The sequence below is a fragment of the Oryx dammah genome, unplaced genomic scaffold (genome assembly GCF_014754425.2).
Source record: "Oryx dammah isolate SB20612 unplaced genomic scaffold, SCBI_Odam_1.1 HiC_scaffold_6, whole genome shotgun sequence".
Taxonomy (NCBI): domain Eukaryota; kingdom Metazoa; phylum Chordata; class Mammalia; order Artiodactyla; family Bovidae; genus Oryx; species Oryx dammah.
Window position 1 is genome coordinate 1,973,363 of NW_024070190.1, and position 24,816 is coordinate 1,998,178.

Below are 24,816 nucleotides of genomic sequence, written 5' to 3' on the forward strand. Positions count from 1 at the left end.
GGGTTAAACATGGTCTTGGACAGAATGTGCCAGTAGCAGTTCACCTTTGGAGTCTGCGGCTCCCCATCCATCCTATAATCAGTAATCCTAGGGCTCTATCCTGCCTCTCTAGCTCCAGGGACCAAACATATTGCCTCAGCCTGTGAGATGCCTGTGATGCCTGCTGCTCAGCACACCTCCCAGAGAAGCACACAGACTCCACCACTGCTCTCTTCTATGAGCTCAGAGGATGCAAGGCAGCCTCATTGTCATTGTTCTAAATACGTTCCAGACTGCTCTCTCCTCCAGTAACCAATCCTATGACAACTACTGTCATCTTATACAAAGTTCTCAAAGTTTAGATCTCCCAATGGCACTTCTCTCATTCTCCAATACTAATATGGCTTTTCATTTCTGATAATTTACTTCTACAAAGGATTTAGAGTGTCAGAGAAGGCAGATGTGGTGCCCAGTTGGTCATTTTGACCCCATTTGTATCTATATTCCTAATACTGGCCTACAGATAAAGTAGACATCTGTATACATGTATGCTATGTATCCATGTTTTACCAGGGACTGGTATGAAGATGGGCTTCCCTGGTGGCTCAGACAGTAAAGAATCTGCCTGCAATGCAGGAGACCTGGGTTTGATCCCTGGGTTAGGAATATCCCCTGGAGGAAGAAATGGCAACCTGCTCCAGTAATTTTGCCTGGAGAATCCCCATGGACAGAGGAGATGGCAGGCAGATGATATGGTACTAATATTATCTGTTCTTTGAAAGTTTGGAAAAACTCAACAGTGAAACATATATATATATATATATATATATATATATATGGAGGTTAACTATTTGATAACTGTTCTTATATTTTTAGTTGCTCTTAATCTCTTAAGAGCTTCCACCTCTTTTATTTATAAAATACTAAGATGAGCTTTTATAAAATACTAACATGAATTAACTCATGTTAATATTTTATAAACTTTCAAATTTTTCCTTTCAGTTAGTCTTTTCTTTGGTTGTGCTGCCTCTTCATTGCTGTGTGTGGCCTTTCTCTATTCGGCCAGTGAGGGCTACTGCTCGTTGCAGTGCGCTGGCTTCTCTTGTTGAGGAGCACAGATTCCAGCAGCTGCAGTACATAGGCTCAGTAGCTGTGGTGTGTGCCTTAGCTGCTCTGAGGCATGAAGAATCTTCCCAGACCAGGGATCGAACCGTGTTCTCTGAATCTGCTGGCAGATTCTTATCCACCGTACCACCAGGGAATTCCTATTTAGAATTTTTAAAAACTTACTATATGAGGTTGATTTCTTGTAATGTCTTCTTATTCTAATTTCCTATGTTGTGTTTTCTTTTATACCTTGAGTTCACCTAACTTTATGATTATTTTTTTCCTGCACATAAAGAATAAGCTCCTATGTGTGACAACCTATTATTTTTGATTCATTAATTTCTGCTTTTATCTTTACTTCTTTTCTGGAGTTATTCTTCATTTTTTAAACATGTTAAATTATCTTCTTAGTTTATTTCCTTTTTGTTCTTAATGTTATTAATAATAATAAAAGATAAGGCTAAATGCAAAGTACTATGGACCGGATCCTGGAACAGAAAGAGGACTATAGTAGAAAAACTGGTGAAATCCTAATAAACTCTACAGTGGAGTTAGAAGTAACTTACCAATGTTAATTTCTTAATTTTGACAAATGAACCTTGGTTATGTTAAATGCTAACATTAGGGGAAACTGGGTGAAGTACAGGAACTCTCTATACTATTTTTCCAACTTTTTTGTAAATCTGAATTATTCCATAGAAGTTTAACTTTTTTTTTCAAAATTTGTGTAACTTTGTCAATAACTATTAAGTTCTGATACATGGCATTCCCATTCTAAAACTTTCTAAGTAATTTCCCATAGTATAATATTCCTTCTTATTTAGTAGTTTTAATTTCCAGTAAGGTTTTAAAATTAGATTTTTAGTATCACTAAAAGTAATTTGGTAGAAATGACCAGAAATTTTTCACAATCTAGAACATGCATTTTTCTCTGTAGCCTAAAATTTTCTCTCCCATCCCCAACATCCCTGCCAGAATGACACAATTCTGAAATAATAAATATGAAAGCATGTTATGGAGGAGGGTACACTATGAAAAGTGTTTATAGTAACTATAGTTTTTAATTGAAACTTTTTCTACTAGTGAAACAAACATTAAGGAACCTAGCAAGGATCTTTGAGGCTTTTCATAATTGACAGTAGGAGTCTTACCAGCTGCTGTTCCACAGGTGGGGGCACATCCAGGTTGGCATAAACGATAGCAGGGTTGTAAAGACTGAACACCACAGGGTAAAACACCTTCTTACCTATAAATGAAAATATACATTTACACCACGAAAAGAATAAAATAAAGCACTGATCTTTACTGCAGTATCTACTAAAATTTCATTAAAGTTTTTATTACATATGATGATTTTATTTTATTAATATTGCATTCTATCAATGTTCAGGTTACTAAAACCTTGTGTTGATGATCATGATAATGATTTTACAATGTATCAGTAGTTCAGGCTATAAAACTATAACCCTGCAAAAGAACAGAGAAAAAAAGACAAAAAGATGCTTTATTCCCTTTTGACATGTTTATTCCCTTTAACTCTGAGGAGATGCTCAAAAGTATTCTCTTAGCTGTTCATGAGGTGAGCCATTTATTAATCATTATTTCACTGAATTAGCAGTAACAGATGTAGGTTAACCAATCACCAAGAAACTCCAAAACGTCTATTAAATCTATCCTTCAAAATGAATTGTGAAACAGTGAATCCAAAGGATATTATACAATGGATATACAGAGAATAAGTAAAATACAGAACTGCAGACAGATCTGAACAAGATTTGGAAAACCTGGGAAGACCGAGTTTTAAGTACCCAATGGCCCCTCAAAAGGCCTTGTTATTAGCTTTCAAATAGTTAGCACTGAAGAGACCATTAAGGCTAACTAGCTAGCCCATCTCCCCTCAACAGAGAACACCTGCTGAGATTGGCTTCAATCAGACATGGTAATATACAGTGCTCAGAAACTGCAAAGGACTCTGTAAATAATGTGATAGTTTTTTTAATACAAGATCCCCAGCAGACTTCATTCATCTTCATTAAACCATGTAGGGAAGGGGAGCTCAATTTCCCCAAGGCAAATTGTTCTTTTACATTAAAGAAACAATTTAAAATGAATATAAAATACTTCAGATAAAATATTTCTTTTACATTAAGCAAATACATCTTCAACTGCCACATTCTGGCCTTCATGCTATCTGCTAGAAAAAAAGTAAATCTAACCCTCATTTATCCCCCTGAGTCTCAAAGAGCTCCTGACAACCATCCCTAACCAAAATGATTCGCAAGAAGATAACCTGCATGATCTGAGTAGTTCTATATAAAAAACATACATTATGAGAATTTTTAATATAGAAAAACCTCCTTATCACATTACAATAATATCTGATATATAAAAGTCATTTGCTCTTAACATTTTTGAAACATGTAAAAATAAAACCAAGTATAGTAGTCATCCCCAAATGCACAGTAGTTGCCCAAGCACCATCTGTCTGTACCTAGACTTCTTCGTGAGTGCCCGCCTACATGCATGTTGGCACCACCTGCCTGAGAAAGAGTGCTTCTGACTCACACACATCACAATGCTTGGCTTTTTCTGATGAGTTCTACTTCCTCCTTAATCAATTTCAAGACTTTTTATTTCTTTGCATTTGTTTATTTGGATTCAAATGTATACACTGGAATCTGGCCATAAAATAGTAAGGGGTATGAACTTCAGAGGGGCAAATTTTTACTTTCCTACTTAATATTCCAATTAAATCATGCCAAATATAACTTTAAAAAACTTAACTTGATTCAAAATATGGAATGCACTGACACTTGAATGTTCTTAAATTTTACACTCAATTCACCTGCCAACGTTTTACGCACCTGGCTCAGCATTTAATCTGCAGCTGTTAAGGAATTCGGCTGAGAAATATATATCGACATCACAGAAAAACATTAAGACTTCTCCCTTGTCCCAGGCTCGGGCACCCACGTTTAGTCCTCGTCCACGATTAAATTCTTCATTCAATGAGACCAAGGTGTAATTGTGAAAATTAGACTCACTATGAGGAAAACACATACAACAAATGGTAAGTCCCACTTGAAGCTGACTCTGTTAACACAAGTAACAAAAAATACTTTATACTTCAGGTATTTACTATGTTGGGTCTATACTGATATAGGGAAATCATCAGCTTTAAATGTCTGTATCATCAGGGACAGATATTCAACTAAATGTCCACATCTGAGGCAACATGCTAGTGATGTGAAGTTAGTATGTGTTGAGAGGCCACTACCTTTCAGGATCTTAAAAACCTACTGGGGATGTTAAGAAATATGCACATGGGAAAACAATCATAGTGTCTCGTAGTAACGCAATCCACGTGAATGATACATACAAAGAATATCCTTTTCTCGAGTTTCTTAGACCTTTGCTCTAATGGGCCCTCATCAGGGGGATCCCCTTCACACCACATGTGAAGTAGCCCTGACCTCCCTTTGCTTCAATCTTCATCCCTCTGCCCAGCGTTGTTTCCCGCAGTATCACCGGACATGTCTGTTCGAGTGTCTCCCACTAGAATGTAAGCTCCATGAGAGAAGGGATTTTGTTTTGTTCATTACTATAGACAGTGCTCCTCACAGGGTATGAGTTCAATAAGTATTTTCTGATTGAATGAATGAAGTGCAGTTTGAGAAAAAAAGACTGCTTGTGTCTGTAGTAGTTAGAAAAGATGTTAGAAGCAGAATTTAAGTTATGTCTTGGTTAAAATATTGAATTCAGTGGGGAATGTAAAGGTCATTCCAATGAATTATTTTCAAAGGCAAGGAGGTAAGAAAGTAGAAAGCTTTTTAAAGACCAGTAATCAGACAAATCAGACTGGAACACAGGGATAAAAATGGCAACAATGAGAGAAGACCAGAAAAGGGTCAGATTGAGGAGGAGAGGTTAAAGAACTTGGTTAGTGTTCTGAAGTCAAGGAGGAGTCAGGGTTTTTCCACAAGGGCAGTGGTTTCCACAGCCAAGGGACTGCACCCACTGCATCAGATCTGCCTGGGAGCGTGTTAGAAACACAGATTCTCAGGCCCCACCCCAGACCCCTGAATCAGATATTAGGAGAGGAGCCCAGCATCTGCGACTCTCTCACGACAAGTCACTCCAGGTGACTGATGTTGGAGAACGACTGCACTAGGGGATAGCTGGGTCAAAAAAGGAACATTTTTAAAAGATTACTCTTACAACAGGATAGAATGGGGACTGGAGAGATGGATGCCAAGGCTCAAACAAGGCATGGAGTGGACCCTGAGTGCCCCTGCCCCTCCACCTGACATGTTGCAAATCTCTCTCTTCTTTTGAGGAAACTGTCAATCGCCACCTCTCACTCCCAGGATGAAGTGGAGGAACTAATCACAGAATATACCAGCCACAGTAACTTCCTAGGGGCAGGGAGCCAGACTCAAGCTGGGTTAATCAAAATATCCCCACCCCACCTGGCCATAGTAACTGGCTCAAGACTGGACAGAAGTCGTTCCCTGGGATTTTCTCAGCTGGACCTGGGAAAAAGCTCTTTCCTCTCTGACAGCAAAGCTGAGAAGATGTGAGCCCAGAGCCGCCAACAGCCATATACCTCACATGTGGAAGGAGCCAATCTGCAACAGGAGAATGAAGTCAACATGCAGAGAATAACAGACAAGAAGACAAGAGAATTCTGATGGTATTCAAGTCTCTGAGCCCAGTCACTGAGACACCAAAGCTGTTCTGGTATTCTTCATTAAATTTGGTTTTAATAATCCCTTTAATCTGGGGAGTTATCCAAAATTCTTCAGTAACACTCCCATTTTCCTCAAGTAAATTCAAAATAAGTTAATAAGCTTCCATCATTTGCCACAGAGGAGTCTTGATTAATGCAACTTCCATGATGCTAACATCAGTCACTGGCACTTAGTAGGTGATCTGAAAATGGTAAGGAGGGAAAGGAACCTGGGTTAAGGTAGTGGCAGCAGCAAGGAAAGGGCAGAGCAGAGGTCCTGGGCAGCGTGCAGAAACTGACTAATTACAGGGAAAGAATGAGTGAAAGATGCTGCTCTTAGACATCAAGCCCAGGGATTATGAGAATGAGCTTAGTGTGAACTGAAAGAGGGCCATCAGGAGGAGGAGCTGGCGAAGGGGAAGGAGAAGACGGTGTTTTTCATACCCCAATGCTGAGTCCCTTTGGGACTGGGAGCGCACTCCCTCCTCTGTGCCCAGTCCTATCCCAACCACCCCAGTCAGACTCCCAAGCAGTGTACCTGGAACATAGTCGGTGGGACTCAATGAATGTTAGTTGAACGACTCGAGAAGAAAGGCCGGCCAAAGCTGGACTCTTAGGGAGTGGCCACAACTAGCGGAAAGGTAAAGAAGCAAGTAAAGGATACAGAGTTGATGTGGTCAGAAAAGACAATCAACCTAGTATCTTATATTGTAACATATCTACATTTATAAAATATATACATTTTACAAACATCAGAGGAGAGTTTCAAGAAGGAAATACTGGTTAGGTATCAAGTGTAAGAAAGCAGTCAAAGAGGATGACAGAGAAAAGGCTGAAATTGGCAGTTAGGTCATAACTCTGGGCCCATAACTTAAGAGATGAAAAAGAAGAGAAGCTACGGAATTAATAATGGAGTATTAAGGAATGACTATTTCACTCGTTCAAACCTCTGAGCACCTACTATGTGCCAGGTACTACATGAGTTGCTTGGTTAGAGAACTACTGTTCTGTGAGGTTTAGCTGTGAAAGGACAGAAACCTAATGGTAGTTACTGGGTACTGCACAGTCAGGTGCGGGTCTCTGAAGGATAGGGGAGACCTAAGCATTATTTGCAGGGAGAGAAAGAACTCAGGAAAACGGAAGGAAAGAAAGGTGGCAAGTAAGAGACAAGCTTAGGGGATGATATCAAAGTGAAAGGATTAGATTTAGAAAACAGTAGAGTTCAAAAGAAGGAAATGAAGAGCGCATGGAGGCAAATACAAAGAAGGTGAGTGGGCCACAGAGTAAGAGCACCCTAATCATGCCACGCTGAGGTTAAGGAAGACGAGTCATTAGAGTGGCATGAATAAACTCAGGGGTGAAATGAGGAACTTACTACCACCACCACTCACATCTTAGCCAACTTTCAACAGCAACTATTCAAAATTATTAATTCATTAAGTATCTGAACTTCTCATTCTTCTGCTATTATACATACAAGACTTCAATGTGGACATGGCTCACCAACCTTGCGACAGATTCTAGGATAGACTTGACTTTAGAAAGTCCTTCTTTACCAAAATACACCACTGTGAGATGAATTCTCTTGTCCTGATGAATACATACATCCCTGACAGGGTTGAAAAATAAAGTTCATTCAGGAAAATATAGAAGGCACTACTCATTCAGAAGGCAATCATAAGAAGCTTTACAAGAAAACAAATAAAGCATAACTCATTTAGAATGAAATCACATGAAACTAAGGAAATATAAAACTGGCAATATTGCTGAATTATTAAAGGCATCACAGCAAATGTGTATCAGCATATATGTCAAAATGAACGTAACACTTGGAAAGCCAATATAAGCAGCCCAAGAAGCTACCATATTTTGAAACATTTTTGGAACTTTTGCTTTGGTATTGCCTTCAGAAGCAAACTATAAGCTACTCAAAGAATTAAGTTCAATCAGTTCAAAATCAAATAAATAACTCAAGTTTTAGTTCAAAACTTATTTTGTCCTCAGACTACCTAATTAGAGAAATTATACCTATCATCAAGGAATAAATATTTGTCATGATTATTAACTGTAGAGAAAAATGTAGCATCTGAAGGTAATTCCCAAAAGGCAATTAAAAATGCTTTAGGAAATCAGATCTCAAGCGAGCAATTTCAAAAAGGCAAAACTCAGTTGGAAGCATGATTTCTAGATGTTCTGTAACAGAATTGTGTTAACTAGTTTTTATATCCAACAACTCCAATGAGAACAAAAACTGGGATTACAAAGAATTAAGACTACCATATTAAAGTATTAAAAACATGACAATTATTAAATAAAAAAACTTTTCTCAAATCAAAAGTCTAATATGTAGATATTAATTTTTAACACTTTAGCATATAAAAATATCCAAATTTAATAATTTTAAAAAATGCTTTAAAAACTGTTACAATCTCTGCTTCCCAAGATAGAACATTCTCCCATTTTTACTTGAATATTTGTCTTTTCTTCCAATTTTGAAATTCAAATTGTTCTTGGGAGTTTTCTGAGGAGATAGTAATGTTCCGTATCTTAATTGGAAAGGCAGTTACAAGAATGTATAAATTTGTCAGAAGTCATGAAACCTGTATGCTTGGAATAGGTCAATTTTATTGTATATAAGTTATGCCTCAATAAAGTTATTTTTAAAAATTCAACTTGTCCTAAAATGAATTCAAACACAATTATAAAAATAATCAAATTTAGTTCCTAATAGTTGTCACCCTCAATTTACTTCACAGTTCAAATTGTCAATAACACAATATACTATACATGCCTTAAGAATAAAGGGAATATTAAAAACATAAAGTTCCCCAAAACCTATAAAATTATTCTGCAATTCTAAGTAACCCTACTCAGTGAAGGTAAACTAAATAAAATGGCATGAAATTTTTTTTTTTAGGAGCACTTAGCCAAATCACTAAGCTCTGGGAATTACCTGAAGTTCTGCATAAACTGTGCAAATGCCTCAGTTCTTTCAGCAAGTGGCACGATGATATTAATAATTGATCTAGTAATGTCAATCATCTCACTCTTCACTTTCATGAGAGGTCCAAAAGGGCGAAAGAGAGTCACGTGTCTATATTCCATAAGGTCTGCTTTCTTGAAGAAGAGTTCATACTGTGTGCCCTTATCTTTCTCAGTGCGATAATAACCTAAAGGAAAGAATTAGGAACAAAGATGTCTCCATATCAAAGCTCACAAATTCAGTATGACTACTGACTACTCAACGATCAAAAGTGTAAAATCAGACTTGTACAGCTTTTATACATTGGTGAAAATTTTATCCCCATGATACAGTCAGTAAAAACTGCTACTTTAAAAGATTAAAAAAATATTCTGCTCTATTATTCAATCCATAAAATTTACTCCAAATGATGATGATTCCTTTTCACATGACTTTTTTTTTAATAGCAGAATCTATCAACACATAAACCAAATGATGAAAATAAAGAAATTACTTCTAGCAATATTAAATTCTAGACCTGAAAGTCAAAACTTCTGTGTCAGGTACTAATGGTATAAAGATGGCTACATGGTCCCAGTTCCGTCTAGCAATGGAGACAGAAAAAGGAAATAATGATACAGTGATATACACATGCAAACACACAACAGAATGAGGTCAGACGAAGAAAAATTAGTATAAATTTAAACATGGTGATTTGAGATGCCTTTGGGAGAAAATCCTGGAAGTCTATTAGGCAATCTGATTTGTAAGTGTGACACTCAGGAGAGAGATTAGACCTACAGATGTGTCTGTCAGTCAGCCAATATCTGGAAATAAAATGGTGAACAAGAGATTGGTCCCACTCCTCCTGAGGCTTACAGTCTAACAGAACTACAAATCAGAAAATGGGCAATGCGGTATATTAGGACAGTGCTCTGAGAGGGGGCACAGGGTAGAGATTACAAGAACATATAGGAACACTGTTATCTTAAACTTGTAGGTTGGTGATGACCTCCCCAGAAGTGACATCTCAGCTGAAGTCTGGAAGAGGAACAGGAGCTACTAAATCATTGTCCATTAATTATTTTTCTGATGAGGGAAGTGGCACAATGGAGGAAAACCAAGGGACAAAATATGTTCCATAACGGAGAAAAATCCTGTAAGTGACAGAATCCCAGGAGAATTATATTTTTAAAAAAAAGCAGAAGCTACAGAATATAAAACTGGCATAGGTTCCTTTCTTTTTAAGAAGACACGAAGACATTTTACATATCTTAGTTACTTCCTCTGCAGCTTTCAATTCTGCCGTAAGCTATAAACATATTGAGTGAAAAGATAAAAAGCTGAGGCTGCAGAAAAACTACAGGAGTTTTGAAAGAAACAACCCATCAAAAACTGCAGGAAGTGATGGGGTAAAAAGAGATGGCTATACGGAGAAGACAGCTGAAATGCCACAGAAAAGTACAAGGCCCTTGGTGACGGCTGAAGGTATTATATTATAGCAAGTGATACCCATGAAGATTGGGGTAAAAAACAAAAACAAAAACAAAAAACTACATGTGGCATACAGAATCAAGCAAAGAGAACTTTCAAGAAATATTTGTATTCAAAACGGCTTTAAGCCTACAATTAAATATCTAGCATGGGGTATAAGATGGAGATGGGTTGGGGCCTATAATTATTCCTGATATAATCTATAATTACATCAATCAACAAATTTCTTAAATGTATACGAGTGCTCCTCAACTTTTGAGTCGTGTCCCATCTTGACATATAAAAATGTTATGCCCTTTCTGCAGTCTGTATTAAGAAAACAGGTTTCTTTACTTTTCCAAATGCCAAATATGCTTTTCAAAATTATGTATGCCTCCTTGATGTTCTGACATGTGTTTCTCCTCCACTCAAAATACAGAATTGCCACTAATCTTAATTAGGTTCTTTTTTCCTTTAGCAAATGGTTTTCAAATTTTGAGCCTTAGTTCATACATTTTAAAAAATATAAAAAAGGAAAAAAATATATATATATAAAAAAGGAACATCAAAACCAGTTCAGAGATGAATGCAAATACATATACATGCAAATACACACACAACCCTAAGAGCCGTTCAACTTGGGGAGTATTCTGCTATACAAGCTTAGACTTCTTCTATTTCCCTGGTTCTTATTTTCTATTTTATTTTGATCACATTATAACTTTTTCTGACACATTATCAGCATACAATAACAGAATTTTGTCATACTAATGTTAACGGATCAACACATTTTTCACATTACCTTCTATGAAGTCATTTTCATTAAATATCAGTTTCTCTCCAAGGGGACCATCCTCATCTTCCTGTTCATCATCTTCATCAGGATTATTAATGACCTCCAAGCCAGCTTCAATAACTTCTACCAATTCATCTCGCTTATCTTTTCTAACTGGCTTTTCCTCAGGGTGGCGAGTGAGACCCATTTCCAACTGGAATACTTTCATTAAGGTAAAACTTTCAAAGGGAATGACTCCATACTCACTCGGTAGTTTGGCTCCTATGCTAACTTCAGCTTTGTCAATCTGTGAATGAAGAAACTCTAAAAGATCACTAGGTGCTTGTTCTTTGTTGCCTTGATAGCTTATGCCATTAGCCCCTACATTCTTTCTCTCTTGCAAAGATCTCATCTTCTCACTCATTTCTTGTAGTTCTTGTTTCAGTTGGGCAATTTGGCGTTTCAGACTGGTTGCTCTGGTTTGATAATGTTCTTCTTGCTCCTGTAGGAGGGCTTGATAATACTCTTTACCATAATTTTCCCCAATGATACCAGGAAGAGATGCATTTCCATCAGTCTGGGGGGCACATTCCAGAAGGTATAAAAATAATATCAAACTGCAGAGTAAAGCAAGACCCAACAGTAGCCAGTGGGTCCGGGTGTGAAGAATCAACCCTCTTCTAGGCATTCTTATTAATGTGGACTTGCCTAATGAGATGAGCTCTTTGCTTGTTAATACCTTTTGCAAAAGGTTATAAAAAAGTAAAAACAAAATCAAGATTTCCATAAAAAGTACCAAAATGAATTTGGCTGTAGCTTAAAAAATTGCTTCCTTCAGCAGTGAGAACTACTTGCAGACATGAGAAATCATGCGTATTTCCTATACTGTTACCATGATATCCAGAATAAAAAACCTGATCTACACAGTCAGATAAAATCCATGGGTGTTGATTTTTCTGAAAGAAACACATCAGAATCAATCAGAATTTTGTTTCCTTAAGTATATCAAACTGTTGACAGCTTTAGTAAGCTTAGCTATGTGAAACAGGCAGAGCACCATGAGAGCCACTAATATACTATATAATATTCAGTTAATGCTGGGGAAAAGTATTAAGAAAAATACCTTCTGAAACACTAAAATATATGTAATACTTTCAACCAGCATATCTACATGTCCATAACTTGAATGAATCAAGGAAACATTAAAATTATGTTTAGCGTAGTTTGTGTTACATAGATTATATCAGTCCCTAACTATTTGTAAATTACATCACGTATAACTCTATACTAACATAATATTTCAATTAACTCACTATTTCCCAACTATAATATATCACCATTTGGGAGCTGAGCTTCTATAAACTGTTTTTGTTATACTGATAATGGCTTTCTAGAGAGAGATATTTTCTTACTGTTTATTCAATTCAAGCATTCTACTTTTATTAATTTCTATAGCTCAACTTAGTGAATCTAAGAGACTTAAAATTAAGTGGGGGGGTGGGGAAGCAATTTCAGAAGGCCACAGACATCTGGAAAACACATTAAGAAACATTTTTATATCCAAAGCCTTTCTTCCAGTAGATTATTTGAGCATTAGATCACATAATTCTTTCCACTGTATTACACAGCAACAGATTTCCTACAAGTCTGGAAAGGTTTGGAGTCTATATAAAGAAAGACAGAAACATGTTTATCTGCAGGAAAAAAATTAAAGAATCCATTATGTGGGTGGGTGGGTTAGTCGCTCAGTTGTGTCTGACTCTGCGATCCCATGGACTGGAGCCCACCAGGTTCTTCTGTCTATGGAATTCTCCAGGCAAGAATACTGGAGTGGGCTGCCACTCCCTTCTCCAAAGAATCCATTATAAATTTACAGAATTACATGCTATCGTTCATACTACAACCAGTTATGTGAGCTCTTCGATGTTTCTTTCTAACCCTTAAGGATACTTAATTTTAGAAATAGAGAAGATTAAACCTAGGAGACAGGAAGCAGGGAAGGCCTCTAATGCAGAGAGAGCTACTCTACTAAAGAAGTGTCTGTCAAGAAGAATACGTGATACTACAGCTAGCTTTTAAAAGAATTGGTTTCGACCACTGCAGCAGAACCTATGGAAGAAAGTCACTGGGCAACGTTGATCCTCATCAGTTTCTTACTGATCTGGAAAGTCTGGATGCCTTCTGTGCAAAATGCTGTGATTTCCCCTTCCCCCCGCCATGGCACATCTCTGTACAAAATGTAGGATAGATTCAAACTTCTTTGGGCTAGTGGATCACAAACAATGGACTTTACAATCCTTAGCCATTTATTACTTTAGTTAACCAAAAGATAACCATGTATCCTTAAAAATTCAACTCACAAGTAAATTTTACTATGATGGCATCTTTTTTTTTACTATTTTAAATCTTATTTTAAGTGATACAGAAAAATAAGGGAAAAAATCAGTATTAAGAAAACTAAGTAAAAAATAAGGATGCAAAGCTAACAGTTCCAGGACTTTTAACATGTATCAAAACTAATTCTCTGAATAAGAAACCACTTAAATTTCATTGTCTAAAACTTAAAAGACATCACTCTAAATTATTTGTAAGTTATTACTAGCCTGTTTATCAGGGGAAAGAAAGACTAAAACTAAAAATGCGGAATATAATCTTGAATAAACTATTAATAAAGTTACATATATTTAACTGTACTATATTCAAACTCGATAATATTTTAATGAAATAATCTAAGGACTTCAACCTTTCATTAATATGATACCTCATAATTTCTTTCTTCATATAGACAGTGTATTTGAAACTGAGATATCATCCATTAATGGCAATGCAGGAGATGCCAAGAGACACAGGTTTGATCTCTGGGTTGGGAAGATCCCCTGGAGTAGGAAATGGCAACCCATTCCAATATTCTTGTCTGGAAAATTCGATGGACAGAGGAGCCTGGGCGAGGGACTACAATCCATGGGGTTACAAAGAGTTGAATCCAAGTGAATGCCCCCACATGCACCTAACGTTTACTTTTCAATGAAACAGAACAGGAAATACTGGCATACATTATGTACAGGAGCAAATTTTGTATTGTAAATCCATACACACATATGCATGAGCTAGCCACACAAAATGCTTATAAGTGAGTTGTGATCCAAAAATCTTGAAAAAATACTGATTTATAAAGTATTTTTATACATTTCTCATGCCATCCTTTCAGAACAGTGCTGTTTTAATCTCCATTTTGTCTAGGAAAAACAGGTCCAGAAATGAAAAGATTTAATTTAAATATGGTAACGTAACTATTAAGTGATCGCATTAAAGCCAAGGTCATCTTTCTCTTTCCTTTAAGCAAAATATAGGTCTGAGAGATCTTACATGCCTATCTTCAGTTAAATATCTCATGCTGAATATTACCCACTGAAATGAAAGAGAAGTTGTTGTAATTACTTTAGAATATAAATGTTAGTTGCAGAGCTCCGTAGTTGTTAACCATAAAAGAAGCATTCTACTTTAAGCATTCCAATTAAAGTCTTATTTACCTAGTTCCTAAAAGAAATTCTTTAACAACATTCTAAAAAACTGGATTATGACAGCTCTAAATATGTTAAGAATAGTATTAGAGAACACACCCATTTTCATGCTGTTACACCCTGACTGCCATCACTGTAGTAGTGTGTTTGTATGACAAACAAGATTCATTCATAACCCAAAGGTAATCCCAAGCAACGTTCCAAGCACCAACAGCAGACAGTTAAGTGTTCTGAAGGTGAGATATTGTGGAAATGGGAAATGGAACTGTCACAGATGTAAAACAAAATCAAAGAGCTCTGGAGCAGAAAGAAATCCTTTTTGTTGTTGTTTTCAGTCACTAAGCCTGCCAGACTCCCGTATCCATGGGGTTTTCCAGGCAGAATACTGGACTTGGTTGCCATTTCCTACTCCAGGGATCTTCCCCACCTAAGAATCGAAACCACATCTCCTGAGTCTTCTGTGTTGGCAGGTGCATTCTTTACCACTGAGCCACCAGGAAAGCCCCAGAAAGAAAGTTTAGGAGCCATCAATTCTTACTCCTTAAAACAGACTAAAGAGATTTCCTCTTATAGCCAAGATGAAGTAATATGTACCAGATTTACTCTCACACTTGAAACAACTAAACACAAACAAAATCAATTAAAAAATAAACCCAATATACAAAACAATGATTTTCAAAATACTGAACATTAGGTAATAAAGTACACGGATCTCTGGAAGAACAAGAAACAAGTGCCTGCACAGCTAACTGCCTTAGTTTCTACACCATAGCACAGGAAGTCCTCTCCTAAGCAGAGCCCAGCTAACTCCCTGAGTTGATGAGGGGAAGCTGACAGTCTGAGGAGACCAAGGCAACTAGGTTCAAAGGATACAGTACCAGAGGAGAGAGCTGCACAGGGAGGGAAGGCCAGGGATCTTCAGAGGACACCCTTTGGGCGTGCAGCAGAGCACTGAGGAGGGCAGGCATGCAAAGAAACTAACTGAAGCTAAGGAAAGAAGAACACAAAAAATGAGGAGACACAGAGCTCAGCACTCAAACAGGACCAGAACAGTAAACGTTCCCACCAGACAGGCTGGAAAACTTCAAATTCATGGGCACTGACTAGGTAGAGGACTCAAAACGGTCTTGCCTCAGTAGTGGGAAATAATTAGCTCCAGACTAAACATGGACCTGATCCTGCCAACAAATCTTAAAAGCAAGACCTGAAAGGATCAAATTGTTTCCATGTAATTGCACAAGCCTCACAAATATTTATAGAAATATAAAAATATCTAGCATTCAATAAAATAAAATTCAATATTTTGACATCCAAACAAAAATGATCAGACATAAAAAGAAAAATGCAATCCATAATTTTAGAAAATAATGATTGAAATTGACCTAGGACACAGATGCTGGAGTTCACAGAAATACATTAAAAAAGCTATTACAACTGTATTTGAAAGACACTCATGTTCAAAAAACATAGGGAGAGACAAATGACATTAAAAAAAATAAGACCCAAATTGAACTAAGGAGATGAAAACATCAATGTATGAGATTTAAAATACACTGAATGGGATTAACAGTAGGCTAAATATTTCACAACGAACTATTAATGAATTGAAGACATAACAAATTGTTCAAAATGTAGAAGGAAAAAAGAATGAAAAACATGAATAAAGCACTTGGCAAACATCTATTTCTGCTTTATTGACTACGCCAAAGCCTTTGACTGTGTGGATCACAATAGACTGTGGAAAATTCTGAAAGAGATGAGAATACCAGACCACCTGACCTGCCTCCTGAGAAACCTGTATGCAGGTCAGGAAGCAACTAGAACTGGACATGGAACAACAGACCGGTTCCAAATAGGAAAAGGAGTACGTCAAGGCTGTATATTGTCGCCCTGCTTATTTGACTTCTATTCAGAGTACATCATGAGAAATGCTGGGCTGGAGGAAGCACAAGCTGGAATCAAGATTGCCAGAGAAATATCAATAACCTCAGATATGCAGATGACACCACCCTTATGGCAGAAAGTGAAGAAGAACTAAAGAGCCTCTTGATGAAAGTGAAAGAGAAGAGTGAAAAAGCTGGCTTAAAGCTCAACATCCAGAAAACGAAGATCATGGCATCTGGTCTCATCACTTCATGGCAAATAGATGGGAAAACAGTGGAAACAGTGACAGACTTTATTTTGGGGGGCTCCAAAATCACTGCAGCCATGAAATTAAAAGACACTTACTCCTTGGAAGGAAAGTTATGACCAACCTAGACAGCATATTAAGAAGCAGAGACATTACTTTGCCAACAAAGGTCCGTCTAGTCAAGGCTATGGTTTTTCCAGTAGTCATGTATGGATGTGAGAGTTGGACTATAAAGAAAGCTGAGTGCCGAAGAATTGATGCTTCTGAACTGTGGTGTTGGAGAAGACTCTTGAGAGTCCCTTGGACTGCAAGGAGATCCAACCAGTCCATCCTAAAGGAAATCAGTCCTGAATATTCATTGGAAAGACTGATGCTGAAGTTGAAACTCCAATACGTTGGCCACCTGTTGTGAAAAGCTGACTTATTTGAAAAGACCCTGATACTGGGAAAGATTGAGGGCAGGAGGAGAAGGGGACGACAGAGGATGAGATGGTTGGATGGCATCACCAACTTGATAGACATGGGTTTGGGTAGACTCCAGGAGTTGGTGATGGACAGGGTGGCCTGGTGTGCTGCGGTTCACAGGGTCACACAGAGTCGGACACGACTGAGGGACTGAACTAAACTGAACTGAAGCTTCACAGAGCCGGTGTGACCACTTCAAGCAGCCTAATATATATATAATTAGAGAGCTGAATAGTAAAGAAGGCTGAGTGTTGAAGAATTGATGCTTTTAACTACGGTGCTGGAGAAGACTCTTTAGAGTCCCTTGGACAGCAAAAAGATCAAACCAGTCAATCCTAAAGGAAATCAACCCCGAATATTCACTGGAAGGACTGATGCTGAAGCTGAAGCTCCAACAATCTGGCCACCTGATGTGAAGAGCAAAAGACCCTGGTCCTGGGAAAGACTGAGGGCAAGAGGAGAAGGGGGCAACAGAGAGTGAGATGGTTGGATGGCATCACTGACTCAATGGGCATGAGTCTGAGAAAACTCTAGGAGATAGTGAAAGAGGGAAGCCTAGTGTGTTCACGGGGTCGCAAAGAGTCGGACACGACTTAGTGACTCAACAACAGAGTCTCCAAAGAAGGGGGAGGGGGCTAGGGGAAATATTTAAAGCAATAAGGCTGAAAATTTTCCAAATTTGATGAAAACTATCAACATATAGATGCAAGAAGCTCAATGAATACCAAATACAAAAGCCATAAAGAAAACTAAAGTAAGGCTCATGATAATTGAACTGCTTAAATCCTACTGATAAACAGAAAACCCTAAAATGAACCCTAGGAGAAAGACACATCATACACATACAAGAAACAAAGACAATGGAGCAATGTCTTTATGAAACTGAAAGGAAAAATAAAAAAGTGTCTTTCAAGAATAAAGGCAAAAAACTTTATTTTAGACATTAGAAAGTTAAAAATAATTCATCAGACCTGCTCTAAAGTCCTTTAAGCAGAAAGAAAATGTTAGCAGTTGAATATATGGATCAACACAAAGCAATGAAGAAACAAGAAGTGTTAACTTCATGGATAATTACAAAATTTCTTCCTTTCTTCCTTTTTTTTCTTTTGGTTGCATCACACACCTTGTGGGATTATTAGTTCCATGACCAGGACTGAACCTGGGCCACAGCAGTGAAAGCACAGCATCCTAACCACTGAACTGCCAGGGAATGCCTCAAGATTTCTTTTATTATTTAATTTGCTTTAAAATATAACTGAATGAAATGGGTAAATTCCTAGGCAAACTACTGTAACTGACTCAGGAGAAACAGCAAATATAAATAGATCTATAATAACACTGAATTAGCAATGAAAAAAACCACCCACCAAAAAAAATTCAGAACCAGATAGTTTCACCAGTGAATTCAAGCATTAATAAGAATTAATATCAATTCTTCACAAAATCCTTCAAAAAACAGAATACTTCTTAACTCACTCCATAAGGCCAGTATTACTCTTGATATCAAAACCAGACAAAGATATCAATGGAAAATAACATTCCTTATAAATACAGACACAAAAATCCTCAACAAAAATAAGCACACTAAATCTGTCAAGACACGCCATGACCAATTGAAATTTATCCCAAAAATGCAAGCTGGATTTACCATCGGAAACTCAATTAATGCAATACACCACATCAATAGAATAAAGGACAAACCCCATAAGATTGTATCAATAGATAGAAAAACATTTCACAAAATCCAGCACCATTTCCTGATAAAATCACTCGACAAACTAGGAAAGTTATTGTATTTCTTCTAAACATATTTTTTACCCCGGTGTTCAGGATGGAAAGAAAATTATCTAGTGAAGTTTTTACAGAGTATAACTACTCATAACATATATCACTGCTTACTTTTAAGTCTACTGCTAAAAGCACATGTACAATATTTGTGTTACAATTTGGTATAATTGATAAAACACGTAGGCTATAGAATGTTTTCCTATTAGCATGCCAAACAAACAAACCAGCACACCAAACATATATTAAACCCACACAGGCCACACAGGGATGCTCCTGACTATAAACAGCTCTCCAAGATTATAGTAGATAATTGTTTCTCCTAAACTCATAGAGTAACAGAAATATAAGCAAAATGAAGAAGCAGAGAAACCAATAGTCCAAGAGAATTCCCCTGATGGAACAAGTAATAAGACAGATCTCTATGGTCTGACACCAAGTTCAAAAGGAGGTAATGAAGATACTGAAGTAAAGAATTAAGAAAGCGTAGCAATAGAAATGCAGATTACTGTAAAAAGGAACTAGAAACTATATGGAGGAGTCAAGAAAAATTAGAAAATTGATTTGCCAAGATAAAACCTGAGCTAAAGGCAATGAATAGCAGAATGAATAATGCAGAAAAAAGAATAAGTTATTTGGAAGATAGAATAATGGAAATTAATCAAAACAGCAGGCAGAAAGTAAAAAAAAAAAAATGAAAGCAATATAAGATATCTATGGAATAATACAGGCTTCCCTGATAGCTCAGTTGGTAAAGAATCCACCTGAGATGCAGGAGGCCCTGGTTCAATTCCTGGGTCATGAAGATCCGCTGGAGAAGGGATAGGATACCCACTCCAGTATTCTTGGGCTTCCCTTGTGGCTCAGCTGGTAAAGAATCAGCCTGGAATGTGGGAGACCTGGGTTTGATCCCTGGGTTGGGAAGATTCCCTGGAGAAGGGAAAGACTACTCATGCCAGTATTCTGGCCTGGCGATAGTCCATGGGGTCGCAGAGTCGGATATGACTGAGCAACTTTCACTTTCATGGAATAATATAAAGCATGGGATGCAGGAAAAGCAGTTCTCAGAGAGAAGTTCATAGTGATACAGACCTTCCTCAAAAAAAAAAAGGCAAGAAAAATCTCAAGTAAAATTAAACAACCTAACTTACCACCGCATCAGTCCTGAATATTCTTTGGAAGGACTGAAGCTGAAACTCCAATACTTTGGCCACCCAATGTGAATGTCATTAGAAAAGACCCTGATGCTGGGAAAGATTGAAGGCAGGAGGAAAAGGGGACGACAGAGGATGAGATGGCTGGATGGCATCACCGACTCAATGGACATGAGTTTGAGTAAACTCTGGGAGTTGGTGATGGACAGGAAGGCCTGGCGTGCTGCAGTCCATGGGGTCGCAAAGAGTTGGACACGACTGAGCGACTGGACTGACTGAAAAGATTTAGAAAAAGAAGGACAAACAAAAACTAAAGTCAGCAGAAGGAAGGAAATAATAACCATCAGGCAGGAAACAAACAGAGATTTTTAAAAAATAGGAAAAAAATCACTAAAACCAAGAGTTGGTTTGAAACAAAACTGACAAACCTCTGGCCGGGCTTACCAAGAAGAAGAGAGAGAGAATCCAAATAAAAATGAAAAAGGAGAAACCTCAGCCAATACCACAGAAATACATGAAAAAAAAATATATAAGAGAATACTTTGAAATATTATATGTCAATAATGACAGCCTACAAGAAATGGACAACTTTCTAGAAGCAACCCATCAAAACTGAGACAGAGGAGCTAATTTGAACAAACCAATTACTAAAAGTGAAATACAATCTTTAAAAATCAAAACAAACAAAAAACTGCCTACAAACAAAAGCCCAGGACCAGATGGCATCACAGGCAAGAAGAAAGAGCTAATTTGAACAGAACAATCACTAAAAGTGAAATATAATCTTTAAAAATCAAAAATCAAAACAAACAAAAAACTCCCTACAAACAAAAGTCCAGGACCAGATGGCATCACAGCCAAATTCTACCAAATATACAAAGAATTTATACCAATCCTTCTCAAAATCTTCCAAAAGACTGAAGAGGAGGGAATATCCTGAAGACATTTTATGAAGCCACCATCAACCTTGATACCAAACCAAACAAAGATAACCACCAAAAAAGAAAATCACAGGTCAATATCTTTGATGACTATAGATGCAAAAATTCTCAACAAAATATTAGCAAACCAATCCAACAACATGTAAAATGATCATACACCATGACCACGTGGGATTCAATCCAAGTTCACAAGGATGATTCAATATATATAAATCAATGTAATATACCACATTAGAAAAGTAAAAAACCACATGATCATCTTAACAGATGCAGAAAACACATCTGACTAAATTCAACATTCATCCATGATAAAAACTCTTACCAGAGGGTACAAAGGGAATATAGCTCTAAATAATAAAAGCCACTTATGACAAATCCACTGCCAAAATAATACTCAGTGGTGAAAAGCTGAAAACTTGTCTGCTAAAATCTGGAACAAGACAAGGATGCCCACGCTAACCACTTCTATTCAATACAGTGGTAAAAGTCCCAGCCACAGCAATCAGACAAAAAAAAAGAAATAAAAGGTATCCAAATTGGAAGGGGAAGAGGTAAAACTGTCACTATATGCAGATGACATGATATTATATAGAGAAAATCCTAATGACTCCACATAAAAATTACTAGATCTAGTAAATGAATTCAGCACATTGGCAGGATACAAGATTAACATTCAAAAATTGGTTGCATTTATTTACAAACAATAAAACATCAGAAAGAGAATGTAAAGAGAATGTAACATCTTTTAAAATCACACCAAAACAACAACCAAAAAAACCCAAACCTAGGAATAAACCTGACCAAGGAAGTGAAAGACTTATACGATGAGAACTATAAAACATTAATAAAGGAAAATTAAAGCATGATTCAAAGAAATGAAAAGAAATCCCACACTCCAAAAATTTATACGGAATCATAAAAGACACAGAATTGACAAAGCAATTCTGAGGGGGAAAAAACAAAGCAAGAGGCATAACTCTCTCTCTCAGACTTCAGACAACACAATAGCTAAAGAAAAGTGTGGTATTGGTACAAAAACAGGACACCTGGATCAATGGAAAGTAATAGAGTCCAGAAATAAACCCACATACCTAAAGTCAATTAATCTTCAACAAACATAAAATGGGCAAAGGATAACCTCTTCAGCAAGTGATGCACGGAAAGGTGAACAGCTGCATGCAAATCGTTAGAACATACCCTCACACCATGCACAAAAACAAGCTCAAAATGGCTCAAAGAGTTAGAAATAAGACACAACACCATAAAACTCCTAGAACAGAGCATGGGCAAAACATTCTCTGACATAAATTACACCAATGTTTTCTTAGGTGAGTTTCCCAAGGCAATAGAAATAAAACAATAATAAACAAATGGGACCTAATCAAACTTACAAGCTTTTGCACAGTAAAGGCGAAGGTGAAGGTGAAGTCGCTCAGTCGTGTCCGACTCTTTGCGACCCCATGGACTGTAACCTACTAGGTTTCTCCCTCCATGGGATTCTCCAGGCAAGAATACTGGAGTGGATTGCCATTTCCAAGGAAACCATTAAAAAAAATGAAAAGACAAACTACAGAGTGAGAGAAAATATGTGCAAATGATGTCACCGACAAGGGCTTGACCTCCAAAGTATACAAGGAGGCCATACAATTCAACAACAAAAAAAAGCCAATTAAAAAACGGGCAGAAGACCTTAATAGATATTTCTCCAAAGAAAATATACAGATGGCCAGTAGGCACATGAAAATATGCTCAATATCACTAATTATTAGAGAAATGCAAATCAAAGCTACAAGGTACCACCTCACACCAGTCAGAATAACCAAAATTAATAAGTGTACAAACAGCAAATGCTGGAGAGGGCGTGGAGAGAAGGGAACCCTTCTATAGTGTTGATGGGTATGTAAGTTGGCACAGCCACTATGGAAAACAGTGTGAAGTTTCTTAAAAAACTAACAGAATTACCACATGATACAGAAATCCCACTCCTGAGCATATACTCGATAAAACTACAATACCAAAAGACCCTACGTTCATAGCAGTGCTGTTCACAATAGTCAATACATGGAAATAACCTAAATGTCCATCAACAGATAAATGTATAAAGAATACGTGGTACATATATACAGTGCAATACTACTCAGCCATAAAAGAGAATGAAAGTCATCTGCAGCAACATGGGTGCAGCTAGAGATCATCATGCTAAGTGAAGTAAGTCAGAAACAGACAACACCACATCACTCGTATGTGGAATCTAAAATATGGCACAAATGAACCTATCAACAAAAAAGAAACAAGACTCACAGACATAGAAGACAGACTTATGGTTGCCACGGGGTTGGGGGAGGGAGAGGGAAAGCCTGAGTTTTGGGTTAGTAGATGCAAACTATTACATTTAGAATAGATAAACAACAAGGTCCTACTGGATGGCAAAGAAACCATATCCAATCTCCTGGGATAAACTATAATGGAAAAGAATATTAAAAAAGAATGTCTATATATGTATAACTGAATCATTTTGCTGTACAGCAGAAATTAGCATAGCACTGTAAATCAACTATACCTTAATTTTAAAAAAATTACAAGTCCTGTACTCTGAAAACTACAAAACACTGTTAGAAGAAACTAAACATTTAAATAAATGGAAAGACAGCAATGCTCACTGACTGGAAGACTTAGTGTTATTAAGATGGCAATACTCTCCAAATTGGTTTGCAGATTCAACACAATCTCCTTCAGATTCCCAGCTTTACAGAAATTGACAAGCTTATCCTAAAACTCATATGGAAATTCAAGGAACCCAGATTAGCCAAAACAGTACTAAGAAAGAAGAACAAAATTGTAGAATTCAACTCTTCCATTTCCAAACTTACTTCAAAGCTATAATAATCAAGAGAGCATGGAACTAGCATAAGACTAGACATACGGATCAATGGGGCAGAATTGAGGGTCCAGAAATAAATGTTCACATTAAGTCAACTGATTTTCGACAAAAGTGGCAAGGTAACTCAATGGAAAAAGAACAGTCTTTTTAATAAAAGGTGCTAGAATACCTTGATACTCACAAACAAAAGAACAAAACTGAATCTCTACCTCACCCTATAGTCAAAAATTAACCCAAAATGGATCAAAGATCTAAGTGTTTTAGAGTTAAAACTATAAATTATACACTTACAATCAAAACATAAGTGTAAATCTTTGGGACCTTAGATTGGGCAATGGTTTCTTAAATATGACATCAAAATACCAAAGATCAAATAAAGTAGGTTTCATTAAAATTAAAAACTTTTGTGCTGCAAAGGGTATCATCAAGAAAGTAAAAAGGATAGGAGAAAATATTTGTAAATCATATATCTGATAGAGGTCTGCATCTAGAATATATAAAGAACTCTTACTATTCAACATTAAAAAGATAAATAACAGGGAATCCCCTGGCAGTCCAGTGGTTAAGACTCTGTGCTTCCAGTGCAGAGGGCATGGGCTCTATTTCTGGTCAGGAAACTAATTAAGATTCAATTCTGCATGCTGCCTGATGCAGCCAAAAAAAAAAAAGATATGTAACCCAAAAGGTGTGAGTAGACATTTCTTTAAAGATTAAGTCTACAAGCAATATAAAAAGATGCTCAACATCATAATCCAATAGGAAAATGAAAACCACAATGAGACACTGCTATGCACTAGTGTATAGTTCAAGGTGAGTCACAGGGGGAAGGGGCATGACAGGGGAAGGGGATCAAGAGGTATCAACTACTAGGTATAAATAAGATACAAGGATTATGTATAGCACAGGGAACACA

General features: G+C 37.0%; 1 protein-coding gene across 5 annotated transcripts in view; it reads right to left on the bottom strand.

The window, feature by feature from the left end:
- The window catches only part of LOC120865386 (chondroitin sulfate N-acetylgalactosaminyltransferase 2), a 58,654-nt gene that overhangs the window by 25,534 nt on the left and 8,304 nt on the right, over window positions 1-24,816 (bottom strand). For 3 of the 5 annotated variants that reach the window (XR_005721383.1, XR_005721382.1, XM_040242655.1), the window contains exons 2-6: window positions 11,053-11,981; window positions 8,769-8,985; window positions 7,323-7,424; window positions 3,951-4,129; window positions 2,238-2,332 (exon numbers count right to left, since the gene is read on the bottom strand). Coding sequence is in view for 2 of the 5 variants with exons in the window: in XM_040242655.1 (XP_040098589.1) it covers window positions 2,238-2,332; window positions 3,951-4,129; window positions 7,323-7,424; window positions 8,769-8,985; window positions 11,053-11,812 (1,353 nt within the window). In the remaining 3 variants the exon portion in view is untranslated. Of the gene's footprint in view, window positions 1-2,237; window positions 2,333-3,950; window positions 4,130-6,353; window positions 6,446-7,322; window positions 7,425-8,768; window positions 8,986-11,052; window positions 11,982-24,816 lie in introns of those variants that run through there. The other 2 variants (XM_040242656.1, XR_005721384.1) reach the window with 2 other exon arrangements.